The sequence below is a fragment of the Martes martes genome, assembly GCF_963455335.1.
Source record: "Martes martes genome assembly, chromosome: 17".
In the NCBI taxonomy this organism is placed as follows: domain Eukaryota; kingdom Metazoa; phylum Chordata; class Mammalia; order Carnivora; family Mustelidae; genus Martes; species Martes martes.
In genome coordinates this window covers 1,498,275-1,516,234 of record NC_137905.1, presented here as the reverse complement: position 1 = coordinate 1,516,234, position 17,960 = coordinate 1,498,275, and the positions used below count along the sequence as shown (strand labels likewise).

The 17,960-nt window shown below is 65.4% G+C and overlaps 2 protein-coding genes across 2 annotated transcripts; both read right to left on the bottom strand.

The window, feature by feature from the left end:
- Window positions 1-896: 896 nt before the first annotated feature.
- On the bottom strand, window positions 897-8,487 carry CYBA (cytochrome b-245 alpha chain). The gene is made up of 6 exons (XM_080828870.1): window positions 8,344-8,487; window positions 3,942-4,011; window positions 3,383-3,457; window positions 3,076-3,159; window positions 2,450-2,531; window positions 897-1,176 (listed from the first exon to the last, which is right to left on the bottom strand). Exons 1-6 carry the CDS (start codon window positions 8,399-8,401, stop codon window positions 970-972), a joined length of 576 nt encoding a protein of 191 aa, XP_080684996.1. The 5' UTR covers window positions 8,402-8,487; the 3' UTR covers window positions 897-969.
- A 1,250-nt stretch (window positions 8,488-9,737) lies between these two features.
- MVD (mevalonate diphosphate decarboxylase) lies at window positions 9,738-17,948 on the bottom strand. Its single transcript, XM_080828868.1, has 10 exons — window positions 17,817-17,948; window positions 15,259-15,329; window positions 14,699-14,813; window positions 14,197-14,343; window positions 13,325-13,524; window positions 13,055-13,129; window positions 12,648-12,866; window positions 12,190-12,305; window positions 10,996-11,104; window positions 9,738-10,448 (listed from the first exon to the last, which is right to left on the bottom strand). The coding sequence occupies exons 1-10, from the start codon at window positions 17,884-17,886 to the stop codon at window positions 10,368-10,370; spliced, it is 1,203 nt and encodes a 400-aa protein (XP_080684994.1). The 5' UTR covers window positions 17,887-17,948; the 3' UTR covers window positions 9,738-10,367.
- Between the last annotated feature and the right edge of the window lie 12 nt (window positions 17,949-17,960).

Here is a 17,960-nt window from a genome sequence, read left to right as displayed (position 1 = left end):
AGGGTGGCCAGTGCGTGACACGTGTGCACCCTGAGGGCCCTAGTGGGTTTCGCCTGCCAACACCTCTGGCCATGGTTCCCGGGGAGGGGCTCTGCTCCCGGTCTGGCCACGATGCGGGCAGGCCCTCCTCCACCGAGGGGACCCAGCCCCTGCCCCATGGCCGGGGATGTCAGCTCAGGGGGACAGGCCTGTGCAGCCCACCTTCCCCTCCAAGTGTCTGAGTCTCTCCTGCAGCCCCACCAGAGACCCAGACAAATCCGAAGGCCCGTCTCGATGCCCAGATGCCCCCCTGGGGGCTTCTGCCCCCCACCCCCTGCAGTGACCTGGCCAGCCAGGGACAGTCCCTAGGCCAGGCACCCCTGCCCCTGGACCCGGGATCAGAGCCTGCGCAGTTCCGGCGAGGCGATGACCTCCCTCCTTGGAGACTCGGTTTCCCCAGCCCATCTAAGGGAAGTTTGCAGCACCTCCCTGCCTGCCCAGCCGTTTTCACCCCTGAAGAATGCCTACTGTGTGCGAACGAGCTGGGGGCGGCCTCTGTCTGGGGTCTGGAGGACGCTTCCCTCAGCGCATGACTGAGTTTCCACCACGTGGCTGGCTCTGAGAGCAGAGCCCCACGGGCCACGGACACACAGAACCAGCGGCGACACCATCTGTTGGTGAAGGAACGACAGCTGGGGACAGGGAGGGGAGGACCTTCCAAACCGAAGGTCCAGGAGGCCCAGGGGCATCCCTGTGGCGGCAGTGACCAGCGCGCTGCAGGTGGCGTCTGTCCTGGGCTGCGGGAGCCTGGCGGTTTGGCAGTGGCCCGATGGGACGGGCAGGCAGGGAGGCAGAGGGGGCGAGAAGCAGCCCATGCGGGATTTATGCGGAAGGAGGAGCCTGGATTGGGAGTGGGGTGCACACGGAGTCAGGAGCCTGCCCTCCTTGGTTTATTTTGGAGGCTACTTGGGGGACAAATGGAGACGCGGGTCACACGACCTCGTCGGTCACCGGGACCGGGTTTTCCTGGGGGCCACTGGAAACACCTGCCGCCTCCTCCTCCCCAGGCTTCTTTCGGGCCTCAGCTGGGGGCCGGGGCGGGGGGTTGCTGGGTGGCTGCTTGATGGTGCCCCCGACCTGCGGCCGCTCCTTGGGCTTGGGCTCGATGGGGATCCACTGCTCTCCACGGACGGCCGCCTGCAGGATACGGAGGAGCTGGACTGATAGGGCCTCCCGGAGGCCAACTCCGCTCCCACCACCAGCCCCCTGGAACCGGGCAGGACCCGGGTCTGAACCCACTAATTCCGGGGTGACAGCCAGGACCCCAGACTCCGGCTGCCTCGCTCTCCCGGCAGGACTCCACAGTGGGGACGGCAACCCGGACGCCCTTCATGGGGATGCTCCAGCCGCAGGATAGAAGTGGCGGGGGGGGGGGGCAGCCGGGGAGGGCGGGAGGCTTCGTCGGGGCACAAGCCACGGTGGGTGAGGGAAAAGAATGGGCTCCTGCTGGACGCGGAGCCCTCAGCAGGCCAGGAGGGCTGGGGAACGCGTGCTTTTCATCTGTGCCTCACCATCCTTGAGAGAAAAACTGTGACATGATGTCACTTAGGAAGCAGAAGAATGAATGAGCACCTGTGGTCCCGCCTCCTGAGTTAAATCCCAGCCTGTCTACCCTGAAAAGGAAAACTCCAGGATCCGAGAGAGGGCAGAGACGCGCCTGACGGGCAGGGAAGGGCGTCTGCGAAAGGTACAGACCAGCAGGCAAGCAAGCAAACTTCTGTCCCGCCCGGGGAAGGGTGTCAGACCAACGTTAACAGGCCCCTCACCGAGGCAGAGAAAGTCTTCAGGGTCTGAAATTCACGCACAGAACACTCACACTGAAAACATAACCTGGGATTCCTGCAAGTTAATCAGGAAAAGACAAAAGCCCCCTCAAAAAAATGGGCGGTTCTAAGTGAAAGCTCAGACACAATCTGGCCCAGAGCCTGTGCCCGGCAGAGCTTCCCCCAACGCCGTCCTGCCCCGAGCCCGCTGGCCCTTCTGGGAAGACCAGGTGACGTGCAGCCTTACCTCGGGGCCTTTGCACGTGTCCCAACCCTGGGCAGGCCCCATGGGGCAGCTTTGGAAAACATCCCCGTGGCATCTGTACCGTTAACAGGCTCCCCAGGAAGTGCTCCCAACAGCACCCCAAGTTAGCAAGGATGGGCGAGACGAGAAAAATATGGTTGGGCCGTGGCTGGCCGTGTGACCCTGGGCCACCCACGTCACCTCTCTCTCTTTCTACTTCTTGGTCTGCAAAGCAGGGCCAAGGCCCAGAAAAAGGAGCTAGCGCACGCTACACGTCCCGTGACCGGTGGCCACGGACACACCGACCCCGCCACGGCACGAGTGAGGACTCAGGCTGCAGAGCCGGCTTTGGGGACTGAGGTGGTGAGGGCCTGCGGGGCGAGCCACAGACCATAGCACTCACCAGCAGATAGATGCTGCTCGCGATGGCCAGGCACGCTGTCCCCAGGATGGTGGCGAGCAGGAAGCCGGCAGGTACTGACAGCCTGGGGAGGCGGGGAGGGGGAGGCAGGTGGTCCGGAGGGGTCTGCACCCCCGGACCCCCAGGACCAGGCAGACATCGTGCGTGGCCCCCAGGACCCCGGCTGGAGGGCGCGCCCGGTCCTGCCAAAGGCTGGGCTTGCACGCTTGGGCCCCTGGAGCTGTCCTCTGCTTTCATCTGAACCTTAACAACTCTTGGGGTGCTGGGGCTGGGCCCCCTCCCACCACGCCAGGAGGATGCCCACATGGCCGTCAAGGCCCCAGGGCGTTGGGGCCTCCCCGGCAGGAGCCAGCAGGCGCACGCCCCGGGCAGTGAGCAGAGCCACCCAGGGAACCTCATCAGCCCCCGACGACTCCCGGGTAAGCTCCTGGCGTGGCCGGGAGCCGTTACGCGGCGCGAGGTCACGGAGCCGGCCTGGGGAAGCCCCGGTTCCAGGTCCGGAAGGCCCTCTGGGCCGGGACGGGGCTGACCTGAGCCAGGCGGTCGGGAGGGTTTACTCCAGGGCCGTACTGGTCCCCGGGGGAAGGGGGAGGCGGGAGGAGGCTCACCCCAGGTGCAGGAAGGCTCGGATGTAGTAGTTCCTGGTGAGAGGCCCGAACACCTTCAGCACTTGGGTCATGTACTTCTGTCCACTAGGCGGAGGGCGAGAGAGACAGACTGTATCCCGCTCAGCAGCCGTCTCCCTGCCCCTCCAGCACCCCGGCTTCCTCCCTCCCAGAGACCGAGGGGCCACAGCAGCAGGGCGGGCTCTGGCCTGTTTGCCCAGGAGGGCGTTTATGGCCTCAGAAGGCGAGTCCTCCCTTGTGGGGTGGCCCAGCCCTGGGGACGCCCCCCAGCGCAGGCACAGGTGCTCACCATCTCTCCATGGTGGATCCCTTTCTCCTCTTCCCCCGGGGGTACTCCAGCAGGCAGACGAACACGCCTGCGCCACTGAACACGCCGTGAAGGAACAGCGGGCTCAGAAAACAGAGGGGGGGCCTGCTGGCGGCCGGACGGCTGGGAGACAGCCAGGCGGCTTCCAACGGGTCTGGCCACTTGGGTGCCCACTGGCCTGTCCCAACTGGGCCAGGGGGGCTCAGCCCACCGCCGACAGATCCCAGGCCGGCCCAGCTGGACAGCTGGTAGAAGGGGGGCACAGAGGGGCTCCCCAGAGTTCCCGAGGCCTCAGTGCCGGTCTCGGGGCTGCTGACACCTCTCGCCAGGCCACAGGCCTCCTGGCCTCACGCCAGTCACTCCCCCGCTCCCAGTCTTGGCTTCCCAAACTGCGACTGAGCCCCGTCCCGCCTTCCCCACGTCTGCGGGGGTCCAGGGAAACTGTGACGTGCCCGTGGCCCCAGGGGCAGCCATGTCTGCACCCGGAGCCCAGCACCACTGCCCCCCGCACCCCGTCCCACGGTCTACACTGTCAGGATACATGGAGTACGCGCCGAAGTACCACTTGGTGAACTGGCCGGCCGTGGCCACGACGCCCCCCATGATGAGGACTGTGGACAGAGGAGAAGCAGGTTAGCAGGAGTCCCCCTCCCCAGCTCTCCCCGTGCGCTCCCCCTCCCTCGGCGAGGCCAGCAGTCGCCCACAGATGCTCTGCGGTGGGACAACACGCTTGCCCGTGCAGGGGACACGGCGGGTGGTGTGGGGCAGGGAGTAGCCCGTGAGCTGGGCACGGGGCCAGGGCCGGGCCGGCAGAGCACTGCGCGTGGGCGGAGCCGGTCCCCATCCCCGCAGCTGCTCAGAGCCCAGGCAGCGCTGGCGGGACTGGTCCTCACCCAGGCCCCCGCGCTGCAGGGCTCTGCGACGCCTGGCCATTTCGTGTTTGCTTTTCCGTGGCTCGAGATGATTGTTATTTGTGTGTTTCTGTGGATGGACGACCTCTCCCGGGCGCACGGCGCTCCCGCCGTCCCACCCAGACCGCGGCAGTCGGGTGCTGATACCCCCGGCCCCTTCCTGGGCCCGGCATCTGTCGGCTCTTCCCAGCCTGCGTGCTGCTGCCTCCCCCGGCTGGAGGCGACATAGGGCTGGACCTTTCCTCCCCAGAAACTATTTTGTTACAACCTGTTCTCTTGCGGTCACGTGTCTGCAACACGAAACGTTGCACCGTAGCCATTTTAGAGGCAGAGACCTAAGTCCTCGCACACCTGCGTGCGCAACCCCAGAACTCCCAGAGGTTTCTCCGGCTACAAGCACGGGAGCTCGTCCCTCTGGGAGTCGGCGCTCTTGCACGATTACGGATGAGCGGGTCCAGCCGCGCTGTGTGACGGACGCTGGCGTCACCTTCCCACCGCCGGCTAACGCGCTCCAACTTGAAATCTCACGTTTCTCTTCCCAGATCACACGTGGACGTCAGCTTCCCCTCAGCCTCACCCCCCAGCTGCGCGCGGCAGGATTACTTCATGATTTACGATCGGTGCTCATGCCCCGAGGCCCCCTCCGCGCCGCCAGCCCTGCTGCGGGACCCCGCGCCCCCCGCTGACCGGTGTCCCTCAGGAGCCCCCCGGGAGGCCTGGCAGCAGCCCCCTCTGAGTGAGTCGGCCTGGGGCTGGGACGCACCCTCCCCTCCGCACCCGAGATCTCATTCCCTTGTCTTCCGGCGGCCCTGCTGGAGAAGTCTGCCAGCAGTCGGACTCTCGAAGCCACTCTTCCCCTCTGGAAAATTTTAAGATTTTTCTTTAATGGTCTATAATTTCATTACCATGTGTCCAAAAAGGGATTTGTTTTTCTTTATTCTGTAAAGGACTCTGCTTTCTTTCAATCTGAGATTTCTCCATTTCTGGAAAATGCTCGCCCGTTACCCTTTCGTACTGCTTCCCAGCATTCGCCCTACAGGGCCCTGATTCGCACCTCTGCACCTGCTGCTGCCCACGGGGAGGGTCTCCCCCACCCACTGACCATGGGGAGGGTCTTCCCTGCACCCCCACTGCCCCACGGGGCAGGTTCCCTCCCTCCACTGCTGCCCCCCTGCACCCCTACCCCTGCACCCCTGCACAGGGCTCAGCTTCTCCTCAGTAACCCCGTCTCTGGTGTGCGCGGCATGCTGCGAGGCTCCGAGTCCCAGCGTCCACGAGGCCTCTTATCTTTACAGTGCATCCAGCTCACCCATGAACCTTTAATGAATTTTCTTTCTTGACGTTCTGCATTGGTTCACTTTTTGTCCTGTTTCATTGTACCCTCTGCTCTATTCTCCCCTTGAGGGTCTGGAACATACTGGTGGGCATCGAGGCGTCCTCACGTTCTCAGGTCTTCCAGGTGCCTCGGCCCCCCGGCTCTGCCGCAGTGTCAGAGGACCCACCCCGGGCCACGTGCTTCCTCCACGGGCGGGGCAGGGGGTGGGGGGGCGGAGCAGGCGGCTGGCAGTGCCCGGCTTCCTGCCGCCGTCTCCTGCACCCCAGGGAGCAAACAGCCTTGCAGACAGCTTTCACGTTGCCTCTGCTGGGGGCTTCGGGGTTTCTCCAGGCCTGGGCCCAGTGCATGGCAATCTCTTGGTCTGGCCCAGGGTAGAAAACATTCAGCCCTTCCCCACACGCAGCACAGGCCTGAGTTTGCGCGGTTTTGCATGGTCCCAGGCTTCCTTAAGCCAGCCCTGGCCGCAGGTCCCAAGCATCCTTGAAGGGGACTGTTCCCGACTCTGTTTCTCGTGCATGTGGCCCAGCCAGGTCTAGCCGTGCAGCCTGGATTCACCTGTTTCCACACAGAGGCCCCCAAATCCCACCAGGTAAGAGCCTGAGCCCCAGAGGGTCCCCGTTCCCCCGGCACCCCTCCCTTCGGCCCGGATACACCACCTCGAAACCTCACTCTGCTTCCTGCCAGCAGATTTCCTACCAGTGGTGCCGCTGAGCTCTAGTACATATTAACTTTTTTTGTTGGCCGGTCAGCATCTGGGGGAGCTGGGAGGGGGAAGGGCGCTGTTCCGCATTCAGCCAGCTCACTCGTGTTTGGGTGTGTGATTTCCCCTCCCGAGCGGTGGTGTGGCTGCCTGCCCTCGGCAAGAGGAGGCAAAGACACCACTGACTCACCAGGAAGGAGGGAGGACTGCTGCACCACCCCCAATCGCCAAGAGAGCCCTGCTCCGTGCAGCACCCAGCAGCGGCAAGGACAGATGAGGCCTCGGCTCTTGCGGGGCTCATGGTCTTGTCAGGGGAACAGAAATAAACATCGAGACTAGAAGAGGGGGACGGGATGGAATGTCTAGGGCTCCTTCCCGCCTGGAGCCCCGGAAAGTCTGCTCCAAGCAGGTGGCACCGTGAGCTGAGAGACGAATGCAGAAGCCAGCCAGCCACAGACGCTTCGGCTCAGCAAAGGCCCTGGGGTCGGCTCAGAGGATCCGGGATCAGAACAGAAGGCTGTGGACGAGTCCCGAAGAGGGCAAGGGTCTGGACACTCAGGGATTGGAGCAGCCAGAATCTGGCTTTTGGTGTGTGTACTAGAAAACCCCAGGAAGGCTTTTAGCGGCAGGTGCCACCATCGGGTCAGATGGGACTTCCCACAATGGAAAAATCTGTGGGTTGTGACTGTGTGTGGTCAGGGTCTCACCAGGCCTGAGCCGTCGCTGGAGGCTACAGTTCACACCCGGAAGAGAAGTCAGCCAGGGAGGGACCAGAGCAGGCCCTGGGGAACCTTCTGACAAGCACTCTCACTTGACGATGGAGAAGGCTGAGCCCACCCCCGACTTGGCCATCCGCGCGGCGGACACGAGAGAAGTGTGGGCCCCACGGCGCCGCAGGCGGTAGCCAAGGCCAGGACGCCGGCCTGCTCACAGTGGGCCTCCAAAGAACCAGAGGCTGGTGTGCAGTGGACAGCCTGCGGACCGTGAGGAGCACCAGGTGACTGACCCACTGAGTCCTCAGCCACTGGAGATGCCCACAGCAAGTGGGACCAGCCTGCACGTACAGCACATCCTAGGCCCCGCTCTCTAAAATGTGATCTGACGGTGTGGGGCAGGGGAGACATCCTCTGCCTGTGCTCCTCCCTCCCTAGGTGCAGGAGGCCGGGGGTGGGGTGTGGTCCGGGGGGAATGGTGTGCGGCTGAGACGCCCCCTTATCTGCATGTTCCACACTGGGCGCACAGGCCCTTCCTGGGACTGGCAGGTCCCTGGAGGGGGGCAGGCAGAGCCTCTGGGGCCCCTCTTGACTCAGCTTTGCCCCACCCAGTCCAGAGAGGTTCCTGCTTGTGAGTACAGAGCTGGGGTGCACACCCCACTGCTCCCTTACCAGAGCTCTTGCGCACTCGGGGCATGGTGCCTGGGGGCCCTGCCCCCACCCCAGAAGCAGTCTCTCTGGGAGTTGAGCTGAACCGGGTCACTCTCGGGGGTTTCCAGCTCCCTTATGAAATCCTAGAAGCCCTTCTGTGCAACTGGGGGCAGGGCCCCACGAGCTGAACACCTGCCCCCCCAGGACCCAGGACCAGAGGGAGCCCCTCTCCGCCGCTGGGCCAAAGGCTCCCAGCCCTGGGCAGCAGGGGTACGGGCTGTCCACTTGCTGTGTTTACCCAACCCCGGGGGGGCAGTGACTCCCCGGAAACCACCAGCGACGAAACGCCTCTTTCCCCGGTTGCGACTTCCTCTCTCCGGGTAGAGGTCGGGGCGGGGGTGGAGGAGTAGAGGGACAGCTGGGGGGTGGGCAGGAGCCGGGGCTTTTTGGTCTCCAAACCTCCTCCGCAGGCCAAGGTCCCTGACTGCCCCGCTGGTCGCAGCCCACCCCGGGCCGCCCCGCGGCCGCAGGTCCCCAGCCTTCAGTCCCCACTCCCGGGCCCGCAGCCCGGGGTCTCGGCGCCCGCTCTGGCCCGGCCCGACCCGCAGCCCGAGGGCTCGGCGCGCACTCACTCAGGCCGGACGCCAGCGCCTGTTCGTTGGCCCACATGGCCCACTCGATCTGCCCCATGGTGGCGGAGACGACCTCGACTCGGCGGGATCCCTGCGACACTGCCGGCCGCGCGCCGCCGCCGGCCCAGCCCGAAGGCCGGCCCCGCCCCCGCCCCGCCCCGCCCCGCCCCGCCCCGCCCCGCCCCGGAGGCCGGCCCCGCCCCCGGCAGCAGGCCCCGCCCCGCCGGGCAGGTGGGGACCCCGCTGGGGCCGGCCCCGACCCGCTCTCGGTGAGAGCAGGGACCGAGCGTGGGGGGCCCTGCCGGCGCTGGGCCTCCCTCCCAGGCGGGGTTCCCTGCAGCCCCAGCCAGCCCACCTCCGCCCAGGCCCAGGCCTCGGCCTCCTTCCTCCCCCGGCTCCTTCCAGGCGCCAGAGGGGTGCCGCCACTGTCCCCTTAGGCACCATCAGTTCCACTTCCCAAGCATCGCCTGGCCTCTTCGGACCAAGGTGATCCCCGGCGGGCTGGGCCACCGGGGGAGCACGCTGTGGGGTGGAGGCACCTGCCTAGGAGGGCAGAAAGCTCAGCTTCTCGGACCTTCCAGTCGGAGGATCCCACCGGCGGCAGCAGGGGTTTCTCCCAAAAGAGGTGTGGGCAGGCTGGTTCCTAGGTTTTCAAGGCCTAGAACCTTCACCGCAGCCACACCACGGATGCCCCACAAGGCAGCAAGGCGCCAGTCCTCACCAGGGGGGACAGTGGCAGGCCCAGCCCCTACTTCCTCATCAGCCATGCTGCAGCTCAGGTCTAACCACAGGCAACCCTCTGCTCGCAGGACTAAGTCCGGAGGGCAGGACCTGCCCAGCTTCTGGGGAAACCCAGAGGGCAGGGATGGTCCTGGCCATCTCCCTCCACCCTCCCCTTCAGGATCACAGCCCAGCAGGTGCGTTAGCCGCCCCCACGGCCCCAGACCCAGCCCTGACCCTGGTGCGGGAGGGATGGAGGTTTGGCCCCGGGGGTCCACCTCCTCCCAGAAGCCTACCCTGCCCTGCACTGATGTTTCAGAAACAGCGCGGGGCGGCACTCCTATGGCTTCAGAGCGCAGAAACTTCTGGGCTGCGGGGAATTGAGTCCTTAACCAGCACTCCCACCAGCAAACCCACGTCGCACCTTCTTGCGTGGACAGGGACTTACAGCCAGACCCAAACCACATCTCACACCCATCAGAGCCTCAGAGACCGTGTCAGCCACCGGACGTGGCTCACGGCCACATGCTGAATGCCCACCCTGTAGCCAGCAGTCGCCAGGCCAGTGAAAGGCGCAGAAGGCAGCTTTCCCGCGCGCTCCGTCCATACCCTCCCAGCCTTGCGACGCAGGGGCCCCAGAGTGCCAGGGTCGGAACACAATAAAACACATCTGTCCCAGTCAGCACCGATGGCTTTATTCCCAGCAGCCCACAGGCTCCCGTGTAACGCACCCACCTTGGCACTGCTCTCCCGTCGCCCGCTAGAGACACACCAGGGGTCTTTCTATAAAGAAACATTTCATTTGTTCCGCATGGCATGAGTCCGGCCGAGGAGTTGTGGGGGGCTAGCTGAGGCTTGAAGATTTTGTGGGGGGTCCCTGAGGCCTGTGACCTGTCGTCTGGCTCTAAGGAGGGGTGCCGACTCCCCGTCACGTTCAGCAGAGCTGCCGTTTGGGGCAGTGGGCGTGGCCTCAGAGAGTAAGTCTAGGGGGCCCCTTGAAGGGATGCCCAGCCGCTCCACACCATCCCGCTCTGCACCCAGAATCGGATCCCTGGCGCTCGCACCCGCTCTCTTCTCAGCAAAGCACTGGGTGAGGCTGGGGCGAGGTGAGGCACTTGGCGGGGACAGAGAGGGGAGTGTTCCCCCAACGGCTTGGTCACTCCACAGACCCAACCCGGCCACAGCATGGGGTCTGGCCTGGAGCCCCAACAAGCACGGACCAACCGGCTGCCGCCCCCAGCGCCCCCGTCCCAGTGACACAGCCTTCTTCCAGGGACGGCCGGAGCTCCCCGCGGGGAAGGCAGTCAAGCAGCCGGCTTGGGCAGGCCGTCCGGGCCCAGGAGGTGAGCGTGAGGGTCCTCCAGGATTTGAGGCCCGGGTCCCACCTGTCCGATGGGGAGGCAGGTAAGTACAGGTCAGAAGCCAACAACACACGCGGTAGCATCCTGCCCCACAGCGGGCCCCCCCCGTCACTTGGCCTCCATCACCCAGATGTGGGGCGGACAGCATGTCCCAGGTGCAAGGTAGAGACCGTGGGCCTGGGGGCTCAGGTCACAGGAATCAGAATCAGACCAGTCTCGGTGCTAAATGTGGGCTAATGCCTTCAAACAGGGATTGTGACCCGCTCCAGTGGGGTGAGCCGGGAAGGCCCCGAGGACCCCCAGCACCTGTGTCTCCCTAAGTCTCCCCTCAGCATGGGGAACACCGCCTCACAACGCCGGGGGTCCTTACACACCCACTTGGAGGGTGACTGAGCAAAGGGTCAAGCCAGACGGTACCAAACTCTGAAAACCCAAAGGCCACGTCTCTATGTCTCAGCGTTCCGGCCACGACAGACGGCGGCTGAAGGGCGCCCCTTCACCCGGTGGCAGGCAGGGGCTGAGCCCGCGGGGCTGGACGCGCCCCCTCAGTCAGCCGGGCCCTGGGCCTCACCTGGGTGGCAATGATATACTTGACGCCGCCGGGGGTGGGGTCCACGTCCAGCGCCGCCTGAAGCTCGTCTGAGAGTGGGACGGGCGGCACAGGCAGCCCCTTGAGAAACCTGGGGAAAGACAGGTGGCAGGCCCTGAGGCCACGGGCGGAGGCCGCAGACGTGAGACAGGAAGTGGACTGGCAGCTGGCGTGGGGCGGGGGTCCCTTCCGGGGAAAGGCAGAAGCCCCAGAACCAGGTGGCAGTGCCGCGCGCACAGCAGCATGGGGACAACCGCGGAGCGCGCCCTCCCAGGCTGTGGAAGGGGTGACGGCTCCGTGGTGTGTATCTGACCTCACGCACGATGCCCGGCACGAGCGAGCGCGCGCCTGCTGGGGTCATCAGGAGTGGGGGACTCTGGTTTCCTCCTTCCACTCCTCACCCGCAGCTCCTGCTTGGCCCGGGTGGGGCGGAGGTCAGAAAGGGAGCACCTCGTGGGGGGCCTGCATGGCTCAGGGTGCCGAGCAACCAAATCTCGGTTTCGGTTCAGGTCATGATCCCAGGGTCCCGGGCCCGAGCCCATGTCGGGCCGTGCAGGGGGGAGCCTGCTTCCCCCTCTCCCTCTGCTCTTCTCCCCACCCAAGCTCTCGCTCTCTCAAATACACAGAGTCTTTGAGAAACGAAGAAGCAGCACCCCAGTCCGAGTGGGAGCCCACGCTCCCCAGGACGCGCAAACCCACAAGCCGCCCATGGGGTGACAGGAGCGATGAGTTCAGTCTCCCGCGAAGACGCCGGCTGCCTCGGGGGCTGTCCCTGGTCATGGGGTCTGTCCATCCAGTGAGGAAGCCAGCCCTCCAGCCCCCACACACTACAGGTCAGTGTCCCCCCAATAACGGTGACACATACACCGACCCCACACACTCCCCGCACCCCTAGCAGCGAGGTGTCCCTGCACTGAGACGACTGGAAGGGACATGGGCTCCACCCCCAGAAACCATGATGCCGCTCGCACCTGCACGTGTGGCCACCAGGCTGTGATGCGTAATGGTCACAGGGAGGGACCCTTGGTGACACACCGCTCGGGGTGTGTCAGAGACTGAGACTCCCACGGGACCCCCCACTGAGCACCACGGCCTCGGGGGCCACCATCCCAGATCTCAGCAGGAGACTCCGCTCCTCCCCCCGCGCCTCCCAAATGTGGGGGACCCCCAACTCACTTGTCTCCGTTTGACTCGGGGGGGAAGCAGTGCCTCACGGCAGCCACAAACTCGGGCACGGTGTCGCGCAGGGCAAACACCACGGCATTGGGGCCCGCGTCAAACGTGTACGCCACCTGGAAGCCCCGGGGCCAGCGTGAGTGTCTGCAGGGCGGCTGGCCCAGCTCCCACCTCTCCTTGGCCCCGGAGACCCCGCGCTGCCTGGAGAGAAGCCGCCGCCCCTCTGCCCACCAGCTCAGGACCCGCGCCTTTAAGTGCCAAGCGGGAGCCGCGCACCCCCACGCTGGCCAAGAAACTAAGCGCCCGCCGACGGCCGGGTCCAGCGGGAGCCGCGAAGCCCAAGTCTCGGCCAGCCCGTGCCGGCCTGCGGCCCGGCTGTGCAGCTGCTCTGGGCCCGAGGACCAGCGCAGGGAACACGCCGCGGGTTTGGGGAGCCGGCGGGAGCGGCCCGGCCTTGCCTTGGTCTGCCCGTGGTGGGCATTGAAGCGGTGCACCAGGTGCACGATGCGCCGGGACGTGTCGCTGAGGTAAGAGATGGGCGGGAAGGTGTCCAGGCAGGTGGCGTGGAACTGGTTGCTGTCCTTCATGGTCAGCTGGGCGAAGCCCGGGAAGTCCCGCTCCTGCACGCAGCGGGTCATCTCTGCCATGCGCGCGGGCACCACCGCCTCAGCCCGGAACTGCAAGACGAGGTCCCGTGAGGCGCCGGCCGCCCCCCAGGTCGGAGTCCCGGCTCGGCGGGGCGGCCAGCAGCTCCGCCGGGGGGCTGAGCCGGGCAGACCAGCAGGGCTTTGAGGGACGCGGGTGGAGCCCGCCGTGTGCCGTGAGGTACGGGACGCGCCCTGGGCCATCCCGGCGCCAGCCTTACCCTGAGCAGCGGGCTGGTCTCCACACTGGTCTGCATGCCCGCGGTGCTGCCCGTCAGCTTCTTCTCCGCGCTCACCTGCCCCGGGAGAAATGGCCTGGACCCCACGTGCAGCCCCCAGCCTAAAACACCCACCGCGTCCCATCCATCACCCCCCGCCTGGGAACGGCAGCCCCTTTGCCGCGGGGAGTCACTCAGAGCTGGGGCAGGTGCTTCTGTCACGCAGCGAGCCCACAGGCCCGGAGGAGCTGCCCCCCCCCCAGCCTCACTCACCACAAGTATGAGGACTCGGAGTTCCGGCCAGTGTGACTCTGGGGCCACCTGCCGGGCGATGCTGTCCTTCCCATCGGCCCGCTCCCCCATCTGCCACTCCACGAAGCCACCGTACAGGCTCCGACAGGCGCTGCCCGAGCCCCGGCGTGCCACTTCCGAGAGGTCACTCTCAACCCCGTAGACCCGGGCCAGCGTATAGGCTGAAGGCACAGGGGGAAGGGCACAGGGGGCTCAGATGGGTGCAGTGCGGACGAAGACTTTGAAAAGCACGTGGAGCAGAGACCAATCAGAGAGGCCTGAAAAGCGGGCATGAGGACGGCAGCTGGCCGTGCGGGCCACCAGGGAGCAGGGCTGCTCTGGCCGAGTGGCTGACACCAGGATACAGAGCTGGGGCCCGAGAGGTGAGCTCTCTGCCCCCAGCACTGGGTGTCCTCCTGGCCTTGCCAGTCATCGAGGGCGTCTCAGGCAGTGGCACGTGAGCTGGCTGAGCCGGGTTTTGGCTAGGCCACACACGGTGAGCCTGCCGCCTGCCACATGGTGCCCAGCTTTGCCCCAGGTGGGGAGGGCCTACTGGAGAGCGAGCCAGCATAAAGGGAAGCCAAGCAGGGGTTTGGAGGGAGGGAGACAAGTTGCCAAGGAGTCCGTCAGAGCACCTGGAGCCAGCTGCACCTGAAGCCAGCTAAGCCAAGAAACTGCTCCTACCTTAGGCTTAAGCAAGTTGGAGATGGGTCTCTGACACAAATAACCCAGAGGATTCTACACACGCAGCCCCAGGAAGAGTTGGGCACCCGGATCCCCGGAGGCGGCGAGCGAGCGGTGCCGCCTGCCACAGCACCCCCCCCGAGGGGCCCTGGGCTCCTGCGGGCACCCACCTAGGCAGGCGTAACCCGCCGCTGAGGAGGCCAGGCCCGCAGCCGTGGGGAAGTTGTTCACGGATGCGATGTGAACCTTGTAGCTGAGGCCGAGGGCCACTGGGTCCTCATCACCGGCGCTCCTCCGCTTCCGAGCCAGGCGGCGGACTGAAGGGACGGGGGAGACGGTCACAGGCAGAGTGACCCCGACCTGTTCCCGACATCTCACCCGCCACAGGTCAGGAAGGGGCAGCGGCACAGCTGAAGCCGGGCCTCTGCCCCAGACTTGGTGCGGGCCTCCTCCTCGGGGCAAAGGCCCAGACCCCAGCCCCCGCCCCACACCCGCTCCGGCCGCGCCGAAAGGCGTCCCCCTTTCCCCAAGGGGCTGGGCTGTGGTGGGAAGTCGGGGGAGCTAAGAGGCAGCAGCACCTTCTGTGCACTGAGACCCAAGCCCGACAGCGGAGCGAGGAACCCCCCGGCCCGGCCCCAGCGCCGCACGCGCCCCTCCCGCAACGCCACTCACTCTCCCTCAGGCAGGCCTGGAGGCGGGGCTGCCCCACGTCCTCCTCCCGGCCGTTCAGCCAGATCCGGTCCTCGGTGAAGTCCTTGCTGATGGCCGCTGTGGTGGTGGTTTTCAGCTGGGAAAGAACACACAGGCCAGCTCAGGGCGGGCGCCGGCTAAGCGCCGCCGGGGAGGGCCTTCCTACATGGCCCTTCACGGTCACCCACTGAGGGGCAAGGACGGCCTCCCTGGAGAATAGGGCTGTTGAGGCCGCGGCAGCCGGGCCAGGCGGTGAGGAAGGCCTCGAGCCTTGCAGCAGGCTCGGCGCCCAGCCTGGCTCCGGCTCGCAGGGTGCAGCCCATGCTTTTCCAGGCCACAGCGGAGCCACTGGGCGTGGCTCCAGGAGGAGGGGACAGGGACCTCTAGAGACCAGGGAGGATGGGAGCGCGCGGGAAGAGCAGGCCTAATAGGGCAGGTGGAACTGGTACTCGTTGGAAAGTGACGCTACCGACCGTCACACACGAGCGCAACAGAAGTTTGGTGATTATTTGCTTTGGTGTTTGGTGCTGACCCATACCAACCTGGTCCTGGTGCAAAGTGACACTCAGAGAGGAGTTGATGGGCAGGACCAGATCCTCATCCCGCTTTCCCCCTGGAACAGACAACCGAAGGCCAGGCCAGTCCATTTCCCAGCCCTGCAAACCAGCACACTGCTGCCCTCACTCCTCCCACCAGTGCTCCCCAGTTACCCTCACTCCCATCCCACTGCTCCCCCATCTGCCGGGACCGTGCTCTCTCGTGGCATCGGATACGTCCTCTTCCTGCTGGGCCCTCACCTCCAGGAAGTCTTCCTGGATTGCTCCCCCACTTCGCTGGGCTCCCACTCCCAGAGCAGAGCTGGAGGCCCGTCCACGCCCCTAGCTCTTCGCATGTTTTATCTTGTTTCATCCACTCAACCAATTGCCTTGGAGTGGCCTTCCAGGCCCTGAGCACTCTAACGGTAAGGCTCTCGCCCCCCCACGCAGGAGTGCCCTGGTTACTGAAACTCCTGCAAGCTCTCTGCGCTTAGGCCCTGGAGACACATGGGACCGCCTCCTCTCGCAGTGCACCAGACGAGGGAACAGTCCCACGGGTGGGAAGTCGCGGAGCTCTCTGTGAAGCACACACAGTGCGTGTGCGGTGTCGGGAGGGGGGACAGTTACAGGCGGTGGTAATGACTGTGCCTGGCAGGTGATCCATGACAGCCCAGACAGGGGCCTGCACAAACACGCCCAGCTCGTCTTTGAGAAAGCACAGAAGCGCTGCAAAGGGGAGGGGCGGTCTTCTCAGCACATGCTGCCGGACACCCGGACATCCACGGCCAGACACAGACCGCCACCGACTCTCACACCTCACGCAGAGAAACAAGTCAAGGTGGAGACAGACTTCGTTTTAAAACGAGAAGCTACAAAACCTTTAGAAACACACACGGGAGGAAACCTTTCGGTGTAGGACCAGGCAGAGGAGTCTCACTTGACACCAAAAGCATGATCTAGTCACGGAAAACCTGATACACTGGACTTCGGCAAAACTCTCAAAACTTTGAAAGACCCTGTTAGGAGGATGAGAGGAGAAGCTAAGGGGAAGATGCTGGCGCACGTCCAGCAGAGGGTTAGAGCCTCGCCTAGATGGCGAACTCTCGAATCTCCCCGGGGAGAAAGCACACAGTCCGAGCAGGACGTGGCCCGGGGACGCGAGCAGACACTGCCCAAAGGGACACATGGGTCGCAGGTAAGCAACCAGGCCCTGGGCGGAAACCCACAACCAGATGTCACCCCACCGGTCAGAAAAACTCAAATAAAAACCAGTGAGGACACCAGCAACGGCTGAAGACTGGGATCACACAGACGTTGCTGGTGGTAACGCAACGTGGCGGGGGCGTTTCTGTTTATTTATTTATTTTTTTAAGATTTTATTTATCTGCCTGATAAAATCAGAGAACCTTGGGGGAATGAGAGACGGAGAGGGGAAGCAGGGACCCCTGTGGGGCTCACACGGCAGAGTGTCCACCTTCAGCTCAGGTCACCATCCCAGGACTCCGGGATGGAGTCCCGAGTGGGGCTCCTGCTTCGTGGGGACCCGGCTTCTCCCTCTTCCTCTTGCCCCTCCACCCATTGTCCATGCACGCTCTCTCTCAGATAAACAAAATCTTAAAAAACATTTTTTTTAATAAAAAACTGAAATACAACCACCTTACGACCCAGCATTCGCCCCGGAAGAGGGACAACTTGTGTTCCCAGTGATGCAGCGGCTGCTCCATCCGCAATAAAGCTCGGCCTGGAAGCGGCCCAGCCGCTGAGGACCGCGTGGGGCGGCCCCACCAGGGAACAGGACTCGGCACTAGAAGGACCAGTAACGACGTGAGCGGCCTCCCGTGGGAGTCTCCGGAACCAGGTGAGTGACGAGGGCCACTCCTCAAAGCTACAGGCGCAGAGGCGGCGCTCACAGCATTCTGCAGAGGAGCGCGTGAGGGGGACGGGAGGGGCCGGGCCGGCTGCGGGACACCGTGGGTCCCCAGCCCCCGGCGTGGCCCTCCGGATGGACGCTGTCTCCCCCCTCCCGTCCCGCGTGGACACTGTCACACACCACCCCCCTCCCGTCCCGCCCTGCGGGGCTGCGCATCCGCGTGGACACTGTCACCCGCCCTCATCCCGCCCCCGCGGGGACAGTCACCCGACCCCATCCCGCCCCCCGCGGGGACAGTCACCCGACCCCGTCTCGCCCCCGCGGGGACAGTCACCCGACCCCGTCTCGCCCCCGCGGGGACAGTCACCCGAACCCGTCTCGCCCCCGCGGGGACAGTCACCCGACCCCGTCTCGCCCCCGCGGGGACACTGTCACCCGCCCTCACTCCGCCCCCGCGGGGCTCGCCGTCCGCGTGGACACTGTCGCCAACCCCGTCCCGCCCCCCGCGGGGACAGTCACCCGCCCCCGTCTCGCCCCCGCGGGGACACTGTCCCCCACCCCATCCCGCCCCCGCGGGGACAGTCACCCGACCCCGTCTCGCCCCCGCGGGGACACTGTCCCCCACCCCACCCCGCCCCCTCGGGGGTGGACGTCCCGCATGGGCCGTGTCCGGCGCCCCGGGCCGCGCACTCACAGTACTTGATGACCGCGATGTTGACCGGCGCGGTGCAGGTCACCGCCACCACCGGCTTCTCAGAGGCCATGGCCAAGACACCGCAACTCAGTCCTCAGCCGCCTGCGGGGCCCGGCTCGCACCTCGCCCGCCCTGCGATTGGCT

Coding starts and splice junctions, on each gene's coding strand:
- CYBA (XM_080828870.1), bottom strand. CDS start 8,401: ATGGGGCAGATCGAGTGGGCCATGTGGGCCAACGAACAGGCGCTGGCG. Junction 4,012..8,343: donor GGCGCTGGCGTCCGGCCTGA/GTGAGTGCGCGC, acceptor CTCTGTCCACAG/TCCTCATCATGGGGGGCGTC. Junction 3,458..3,941: donor TACTTCGGCGCGTACTCCAT/GTATCCTGACAG, acceptor CGGCGTGTTCAG/TGGCGCAGGCGTGTTCGTCT.
- MVD (XM_080828868.1), bottom strand. CDS start 17,886: ATGGCCTCTGAGAAGCCGGTGGTGGCGGTGACCTGCACCGCGCCGGTC. Junction 14,344..14,698: donor CCAGGCCTGCCTGAGGGAGA/GTGAGTGGCGTT, acceptor CCGTCCCTTCAG/TCCGCCGCCTGGCTCGGAAG. Junction 12,867..13,054: donor AGACCAGCCCGCTGCTCAGG/GTAAGGCTGGCG, acceptor CTCGTCTTGCAG/TTCCGGGCTGAGGCGGTGGT.